Source organism: Elephantulus edwardii, unplaced genomic scaffold (assembly GCF_000299155.1).
Source record: "Elephantulus edwardii isolate Elephantulus edwardi_28Jun2011 unplaced genomic scaffold, EleEdw1.0 scaffold00126, whole genome shotgun sequence".
NCBI lineage: Eukaryota > Metazoa > Chordata > Mammalia > Macroscelidea > Macroscelididae > Elephantulus > Elephantulus edwardii.
In genome coordinates, this window is record NW_006399876.1 from 8518830 (window position 1) to 8528478 (window position 9649).

At 47.4% G+C, this 9649-nt stretch overlaps 1 protein-coding gene across 2 annotated transcripts in view; it reads left to right on the top strand.

Annotated features, from left to right (window-relative positions):
• Positions 1-2159, top strand: part of MRPL11 (mitochondrial ribosomal protein L11) — a 2498-nt gene extending 339 nt beyond the window's left edge. For both annotated transcript variants that reach the window (XM_006893290.1, XM_006893291.1), the window contains exons 2-5: positions 265-360; positions 766-859; positions 936-1095; positions 2054-2159. In XM_006893290.1, coding sequence (XP_006893352.1) covers positions 265-360; positions 766-859; positions 936-1095; positions 2054-2159 — 456 coding nt within the window. The remainder of the gene's footprint in view (positions 1-264; positions 361-765; positions 860-935; positions 1096-2053) is intronic.
• The last annotated feature ends 7490 nt before the right edge of the window (positions 2160-9649 follow it).

The window sequence follows — 9649 nt, forward strand, 5'->3', positions numbered from 1 at the left end:
GCGGACCTGGGTTCAAAGCTCGGCTCTGCCTCGTGCGCGCTCTGCCCTTTGGTGTCTGCCACCCGGGCCTTCGGAGCAGTCGCTTTTCCCGCTCTCCTTTGCACGGGATACGGTGGAATCCTGCGTGCGAACCAAGCCCACGATGGTGGGAAACACGATGGTGCTGGAACCTGGGCAGAGCGAGGAGGGGGACACAGTGCAGAGGAGACAGTGGGGTCTCCTTCGTCCTTGACACCCACGTCTTCCCCCCTCGTTTCCCCCCAGCAAGGCGTTTCCATCAGCCAGTTCTGCAAGGAGTTCAACGAGAAGACGAAGGACATCAAGGAAGGCATTCCTCTGCCCACCAAGATTTTCGTGAAGGTGTGGAGTCGGTGCTCCCCCTCGCTGCCCCCCTTAGTCCTGCACCTGGTCAGCTGAGGGTGCTTCTCCTCTCCTGAACTGGAGCAGGTCTCCCCCAGCCTCTGGCCACACTTTCCCATTTATGCCAGAACCTGGCATGTTGGGGTTCTTCTCTTTGTTCCTCGGCCTCACCCCAGGCTCTTAGCCCGAGTTGGGCTTGGAATCGAGGGGCCAGGTGTGTTTGCTGCAGAGTCCTTTGCCCCTATGATTATGGGGTGTTTGCTGCGGAGTCATTCTCCTCTATGGTTATGGGGTGTGTTAGATGCCATGGGAAGGCAAGTTGAAGAAAGGGGGCCTGGAAGTCAGAAGTGGCTTGGACTGGGGTGAGCAGAAAGAGACAGTCTCACATGCCCTCTTTCTTTGAAGCCTGACAGGTCGTTTGAAATCAAGTTTGGACTGCCCACTGCTTCCTATTTCCTCAAGGCAGCAGCTGGGATTGAAAAGGGGGCCCGGAACCCAGGTGAGGACTTAGGGTGAGAGGGGCTCCCAGGGAGGAAGCAATGATACTGAAAGGGCTGCTTGTTCTTTCCTCCCAGGAAAAGAGGTGGCAGGCTTGCTGACCCTGAAGCACGTGTATGAGATAGCCTCTGTCAAAGCTAAGGATGATGCCTTCGCCCTGCAGGGCGCGCCTCTGTCCTCTGTCGTCCGCTCCATCATTGGCTCTGCTCGGTCCCTGGGCATCAAAGTGGTGAAGGAGTGAGTGCCCCCAGGAGGTGGGGTGGGGTGGGTGGGTGGTGATCAAAGCTGGCAGCTCCACAGTAGGGAGGGTCCGCTTCTGACTCTCATTCCTGCTCTCGTCTCATTCGGATCTGGTCATGAAGCAGCTATACAGTCAGAGTCTTTGCACATTCGATTCAGCCAGGGACAAGGCAGTCCTGCTTGGTCCTGCACCTTCGGAGCTCAGAGTCCACCCTGTAAACGGGGTGCTGGACCATCAGATGGTCAGTGTGCCAGAAAGAAGTGTGGGCCTCATGGGAGCAGAGGAGCATGTCCCTGAGTTTGCCTGGTGTGTCTGGGATGGATCTGTGGGAGAGGCCTGGAAAAGGTACCTGCAGCCAGGACATGGACTAAGGGGGAAACTGTCCCAAGAAGTAGAAAGGTGTGAAAGCTGGAAGGCAAGAGACTGAGGCAGAGAAGCTCTCATGGGAGGGCGCAGTGCCAGGGCCGAGTGGAGGTGAGGGGAGAGACGAGGGCCTGCTCACGTGGTCCCAGGGGTCCCTGTGCATACCTCAGGCATAATTTCACTTCAAGTAAGATGTTGTTGGGTGGCCCAAAGGCAAGGAGGGTCGACACTGTCCCATGACCCCTGCACTGACCAGCAGTGAAGAGTTGACTCTCCTGGTCTCTTGCTGCCTGTACCCCACCTCAGGTCTGGGCTGTAGTCACGTGTTTCCTAAGAAGAGTAGGGTCTTGTTGAGGAGCTGAGATGGACATGAGTTTCCTCGAAGCTTGATTTTTCTGGGTAGGACACCTGCTGTGGAAGAGGTGCATGCCAAGGGGACAGAAGGCAAGCCTGGTAGAGTGACATTCCTGGCCAAGGGAACAAGTACGAGAGACATAAAAGAGGCTGGGAAGTAAAGGGAGAGAGCAGGGGGCAACTTGTGCGTCCTCACCAGACGAGTCCCTCACCTGCTGTCTGGTTTTTCCCCTGCAGCCTCACCTCCGAGGAGCTGGCAGCTTTCCAGAAGGAACGAGCAGAATTCCTGGCTGCTCAGAGAGAGGCAGATTTGGCAGCCCAAGCAGAAGCTGCCAAGAAGTGACCTCTGCTCCCCCATTGCCAGATTTGGAAGGGGCCGCTGCCCAGAGCCTAGCAGGGAATACTGTGTTCAAGGAGCAAGAGTGAGGGAGGTCACGGCTGGCCTGACTGCTATCTCGCTCCCTTTAAATGGGTATTTTTAAACGTATGTTTGGAAAGGGATCGAGCCTGAATAAATGTCGTTTGTCGCCCTCTCTGGCCTCTGTCTTGGGACCACAGGGGCAGGGCCACATGGATGATGGTCAGCGTGGACACGTGTAAGTAGTCCTGGAAAGGAAAGTGCTGGTGTTCATTACTTCGGTCGACAAAATCTTGAGACTAAACGAAGCAGCTCACCTGGGTTCTGAGATGGCTGTAGAGATATGTGGAGAACCAGCATGTCCTGTTATAATCCTCTGCTGTCCCCTCCCCAGAGGTACGAGCATGCGTGGGGTAAATGGCCACTGTGGTCACAAGCAGGCTTTGCTTGTTTCCTCATTAGAGAGGCTTGCTGTCCTAGTCAGGGTTACTAGACAGCACCCCAGGTGGCAGGGGCTGCTCCGGACCCATCTCCCGAGCTCCTCACCCGTTCCCTAGATCTGATGTTGGCTGGACATGAACAATTATGAAGCTCAAAGCTATAGACTCTCAGAAGAAGCCGAGCTTGAGTGGGACCTGTCCAAGGCAGAAGTCCCTGGGAGGCTCCACTGTTCAGAGCATCAGATGGGTGTTCTCAGGGCAAAGAAGAGTATTTGAGGGAGGAACAGGAACATCTGTTACATCCGGTCTGAAACCGACAGACAGCTGAGACACCGCTGTCTAATCGTTCTGCAAGCTTCACTCGACAGATCACAAGCTGGACAGCTTTTCCTTCCTGAATGCCGATCAACTAAGATGTTCAGGGTCCTTTAATATCATTTCATCAGCACCTTCAAACAAAAAATGTTGATTGGTTGACAACAACTCTGTCAAAATATGTCACCCTCCTAAGAGCAGAATGTGCTCAAAACATCAGGGTTTAACTAGAACCTCAACTTTCTTTTTTTTTTATTTTTTTATTATTATTTTTGTGTGCGTGTACCGTCAAATCTGATCTGACTGGTACAGGAGGAGATTGCCCCTCCTTCCCCGGCAGAGCATCTGGTGGATTTGAACCGTGCACCTCTGGAATTGTAGTTGCAGCTTCTTGCCACTAGGCCACCAGAGCTCCCCCCTCAACTTTCAGAATCATGGGTACAGGAGATCGGGGGGCTCAGAACATGCTCTTAATCTTTGATTGTTTTCTGAAAGGATATTTCAGGAGCCTTGTCAAAGTTAAGAGTTCAAGGCATCACTGTAGGGGCGAGATCTGTGATGGTGTATTCATGAATAGATAGTTCATACATGTTAACATTTGATGAGATGCCCTTTAGAATTGTGGGCAGGTGAACTCTGTTTTCATAAAGCAGAACATTTAACTTCATAATCCTAACACAGATAGCTCAGTTACTGTTGAGCTGATTCATGTGTGCAGAGTAGACTAAGGCAGTGACCTTTATTGTTTTTTTTTTCTTGTATAACTTTGAGTCAGATCTGACAGCACAGGAAGAGATTGGCCCTCCTTCTCCAGCAGAGCATCTAGTGGATTCAGATTATGTGCCTTCGGGATTGCAGTGCAGCTTCTTGCCACTAGGCTACCAGAGCTCCCTGAGACCTTGGAAAAGTAGCCGGTCAGGCTATTTTCTGAGGGACCTCCAGGCTGGTTCAACTTGCCCACTTTTTGGTTAGTGGTTAGTATTTAACAAGCCATACCACCTGAGCTCTCCTGTTATGTACTGCATTGTTTATTTTACACTGAGATGGTTTGGAAAGTATAGAAAAATAATTTTTTTAAAATCCTGTTACTACCTCTACAATGACACTCTAAGTGATAGTTGATATATTTTGTCCACTATTCTTTTTGGGTGTTTATATTTCTATACAGTGTTTACTTCTTTTTTTTTTCTTTACGATTTTTTTATTAAGATTAGGGTCACTATGAGTTGCAGGTGACCCAATGGCATATAACACCAAACAGCACAAGATTACTTTTGGTATAAGGCATAACTCATAAGTGAGTAAAAACTCACTGAGGCTTTTACATCTCTATGTTGCCTCTGAAAACTCTATGAACTTGGAGAAATGAAAATAGTTATAGAAAGGCTACAGGCCTTATGCTCATAGGGTCGCTATGAGTCATGCTCAACTCAACATCATTCTTCAACAGCAGCAACAACAATGTTGCTGTTGTTGTTGGCACTATCTACAGTGTTTACTTCTCTAGTAACTTACCCTGTTATTTTGAGTAGAAGTTTACAGAGCAGGCTGATTTTCCATCCCACATTTTGTGCTTTTTTCCATGGTGTTGGTTGCAATCCCTACAATGTAATAGCACTCTTCCCATTCCCTCCCAGGGTTTCCTGTTTCCACTCACCCTGCTTTTCCTAGAAGCTTTCTCGCCAGGCAAATGCTGCCCTATGATCTCATTGTGATTGGCTGTTCTAGGGAGTTCATACCTCCCGGTTCATCCAATAGCCTGTCTCTCACCTTTGACCAAGATTTGAGTCATGGTAGTGATTTCAGTTCCAGGCTTGAAGATTGCCTGTCTGCATCTTGGGGAGTTTTATAATACTTTTTTTAAAAAAAAAACACCAGAAAGTAATTTGGAGCCATGTTTTGTATCATCTTGTATTCCCACTTTGAACTTGAAAATTATTTAGACCATTTCCCCCTTTATCTTTCTAAAACAAATCTTTACGACTACTCAGTGTTCAGTCTAAATGTGGAAATTATTTCTTTCCCTAGTCCTCAACTGCTGGGTATTTAGCAAACAGCCCTGAGATACTCATTCTTGGAGAAACTTTTTTTTCCCCAAAAAAACCCTGTACCAGCATTTCATCCTCACAACACCCCATGAGGTGGGTCAGTATGTCTTTTAGAATGGAGAAACTGGAGGTCCAGTGAACTGAACCTCCTGAGGCCACAGAGGCAGCTGGTGAGGGGGGACCTGAATTCAGGAACCGGGGCTCTGGGTCCCTTCACCTGCTGCTGGACATCACAGAAGGTATATTGCCACTAGAAGATACGATCTCTAAGCCAACAAAGGAAAATAAAACAACGGTTCAAATGTTATCAGGGAACATGTCAGGGACAGGATGTTAATAAGCTTGTTAGGGAGGCAAGAGAACATGCAGCTCAGAAATTGGGGGCTTGTGGGACCCTAGGATAAGGCAGACCAAGGCATCCTTCAGGACAGCTTGGGGAGATGTAAACAGACTAAGAACCCATCGAAGAGCAACCAACCCTGAGGTTTCCTGATTGGAGAAAATTTAGAAGACAGAAAACCAAAGCACACAGTCTAAACTGGGAATGCCATGGTCATACTCATTTAAATTCGGATTAGAAAGGCTGATGGTGTTTGCTATGTAACTATTAACACTCTCTTCTCTCCACATTACCACCTTTTATCTCAGATCATCTAACCCTCTGCAGACAGTCCTGCTCCAAGAGCGACTGTTCTGTGGTGGACACTGGGTTTGGTACTGTTGCTGACAGTGGAAAATGTGATGAGCACAGGCTTGCCTTCAGTGCTTAGATGGGGAGTGGATTTTAACAAGTCAGTACCCCCGAATTTAGTCATAACTGTGATACTAGTAAATGGCCACTGCCAGGCTAGGAGGGTGCAGAGGGCAGGACCAGCCCGGGGACACGGTGAGAGCTTGCCAAAGGTAGTAGTTTTGCACTGAGGGTGCTGTGTTAGTCTCCTGCGGCTGTTTTAACAAATTGCTATAATCTAGGCAAGTTAAGACAGCAGGAATGTATGTATTCTCACCGTCCAGAAGACCAAAAGTACAAAGTGGGGATCTGAACGAGACTCTGTCCTGCGCCTCTCCCTACCTTCTGGGGGTCACTGGAAATCCTTGTGCCCACACAGCAACATAGCTTCTGGTCACTGCTTTCTGCTGTCACGTCGGCTTTAGCCGTGTGTGTGTGTGATACCACAGGGAACCCAGCACCCAGAGTTGCTGTGTGTGTGTGTGTGTGTGTGTGTGTGTGTGAAAGAGAGAGAGAGAGAGAGGTCACAGGGAATCCAGCACCCAGAGTTGCTGTGTGTGTGTGTGAGAGTGAGAGAGAGAGATCACAGGGAACCCAGCACCCAGAGTTGCTCTGTGTGTGTGTGTGTGTGTGTGTGTGTGAGAGAGAGAGAGAGAGAGATCACAGGGAACCCAGCACCCAGAGTTACCCTTTCTTAGTGCCTATCCTGGTGGGTCAAGAAGATCTTGGTGAGCTGGAAAGCGGGGTGAGACCCAGAGTTGCTCTGTGTGTGTGTGTGTGTGTGTGTGAGAGAGAGAGAGAGAGAGATCACAGGGAACCCAGCACCCAGAGTTACCCTTTCTTAGTGCCTATCCTGGTGGGTCAAGAAGATCTTGGTGAGCTGGAAAGCGGGGTGAGGCCCAGAGTAGAGTGCTGATTTTTCCCTTCAGCCTAAATTCTGAAAACTAGAATGACTGCGTTGCAACTCCATCTTTAATCACACAATCACATAATGGAGGTACAGTTACCCTCATTTTAAGCCACATCAGATGCACCGCTGTTGAGTTTGAATGCAACTCCTAGCAACCCTGGGGACTGGGTAGAAGCAGCCCACTGGGTTCCCAAGGTTGTAAACCTTTGCCCAAGCAGACTGTCACTTCTCTGTCCTGCAGAGCAACAGGAAGGTTTGAACCACTGAATACTAGGTTAGCAGCTCAGTGCTTTATCCATTGACCGTCCAAGCTTCCTTTGTACCCATTTTAGTGATGAGAAAAAGTGAGGCCTAAAAGTTAAGTGACTTGCCCATGATCACTCCCAACCCTATACTTCACTGAGGAAATAAAATTACCCTCAGACAGAAAACTCCCTCTTCAGTCAAATGTACAGACCTACCATCTTCTTCCTCTTCCCCTGTGACACTGGGATTTTCTTGTTCCCTCAGAGACGATGCCTTCACCTTGGCTAAGCGTCCTGTCTCCTTTTGTTCTTATATCACTCCTGCCCTTCCTCCCCAACAACTAGTTTTTCCTTGGTGCACAAAATGTTTTTGAATTTCATATATAGGAAATAGCAATATATGCGGTTTATTTATACGAAACACTAGAGCATCAAAGACTGCAGCCTTTAATATGGATTGCATCTCAGCATCAACAAGAAAAATTCTTACCACTCAACTGACAAGAAACATGATAGGATGGATAAAAGATTGTCAATTACTTAATCTTGGATTCACAATCAGCACTTTGATACCAGCAGTCAGGAGATCAGGAGACATACAGCATTAGAAAAGTTCTCTGTCATGAACCTTTCCAAATTACTGAGGAGCAATGATGTTAGTTTGAAAACAAAGGGATCCCTGATTCAAGTCATGAACTGGCTGCTAGTGCCAAGAGTGTTGACTGTGGAGCTAAGCAAAGTTGTTAACAATCTCAATCTCTTCACCTTCCATCCTGATGCTGCCATTTAGTCTGGTGGTGAGAATCTTTGTCTTCTTGATATTGAGCCTCAAAGATTCTAAAGAGTACTCTAGTGTTTTTCCTGATGCCATTTTCTCTGACTAGTTTTTGGTTTTATTTTCTGTTTTAGTGATTATAAGAAATAACAGTATGCAGCTTGGTTTACTAAAATACATCTAGTACTTTTATAACTCCCTAAACAATGGGTTTATAGCTTCCAAAAAACCACTGGAGGGTCAGTGACAAGTCAGTTGCAACTTAACAGCATATAATAACTACAAACAATGAAAGAAACTTCCAGCAATTTAACTGCACTACCTTTTCCTGTACCTTTCCATAATCTGCATTATGTAGATGACACAACCCTGCTTGCTGAAACTAAGGAGGACCTGAAGCTCTTGTTGCTGAGGGTCAGGGACTGCAACTTTCAATATGAATTGAGGCTCAATGTCAAGAAGACAAAGATTCTCAGCACTGGACCAATCGGAAGCATCAGGATGGATGGTGAAGAGACTGAGATTGTTCACAGCTTTAGTTTGCTTGGCTCCACAAACAACACTCTTGGCACCAGCAGCCAGGAAATTAAAAGACGTATTGCCATGGGAAAGTCTGCTGCTAGGGACCTCTCCAAAGTACTGAAGAGCAATGGTGTGTCTCTGGAGACTAAGGTGTGTCTGGTACAGGTCATGGTCTTTGCAATCACTTGTTATGTGTCAGAGAGCTGGACAATGATCAGGGAGGATAGAAGGAGAATTGATGCTTTTGAGCTTTGGTGTTGGAGAAGAGTGTTGAGGATACCATGGACTGCTAGGAAAACAAACAGATTCATCCTGGAGAGGGTTAATCCGGGCTGCTCCTTGGAGGCAAGGATTCTGAGGCTCCGTCTGACATACTTTGGTCATGTTGTAAGGAGAGACCAGTCCTTGGAGAAAGACATCATGCTTGGGAGGGTGGAGGGCAGGCGCAGGAGGGAAAGGCCCTCTGGGAGGTGGATTGATTTGGTTATTGGGGCAATCAGGATAAGTGTGTTGGAGACAATGAGATTGGCACAGGACAGAGCAGAGTTTAGAGCTGTTGTACATAGGGTCTCTATGAGTCGCAAGCAACTTGACGGCACATAACAACAACAAACCTTTCCTGTCTTGTGTTGGAGAGTATATTTTAATGTATATTTAATTAATGTATATTAAGTATATTGTAATGATTGTGAATTGTGTAAGATACTCAAAACCCTTCCAATTCATTGCAATTGAGTTGGGTCCAGGTCCTACCTAACCCTCCAGTGATTTTCAGAGGCTGTTGATCACATGGAAGCAATTGCCCATCTTTCTCCTGAAGAGCAACTGGAGGATTCGAACCACTTGCTTTGGATTGGCAGCCCAACTCCTTATCCACTAGGCCACCAGAGCTCCCTTTAGAATAAAGATAAAAAGATGTGTATAGCAAAACAATACAGGGCACGGAAAAAGGACAAATCGAGTTATTATTGATGTGTTGTTGTTATGTGCCATTGAGTAGCTTGCAACTCATAGTGACCCTATGTACCACAACTCTGAACCCTGCTCTGTCTTGAGCCAACTTCATTGTCTCTGACACACCTGCCCCCTTTACCCCAGTCACTTGCGCCAATCCATCTCGTCCAGGGTCTTCCTCTCTTGCTGTGTCCCTCCACCCAGCCAAGCATGATGTAGATCATTATATTCACCTTTTATACCTTTCCTGAGAAATGGTGACTGCATCAGTGGACTTGTGCACAGCAGACAGTGTGAAGAAGCAGTAGGACTGAACAGGATTTCACTCTGTTGTACATTGCATTGTGCTGTGTCCGAGCTCACTTAGCAGCATTCAACAACCACAACAATGATTACATTTCTTTCATGGTTCCGTGTCTACCTCTGGGATAGTTTCCTTCATCCTGGAGAACATTGTCCCAGAATCCGCAAACTTCCACGGAACACTGATCTCTGGTGGTCATCAGCTCTGTCTTTTCTCTCTGTAACTAGGATGG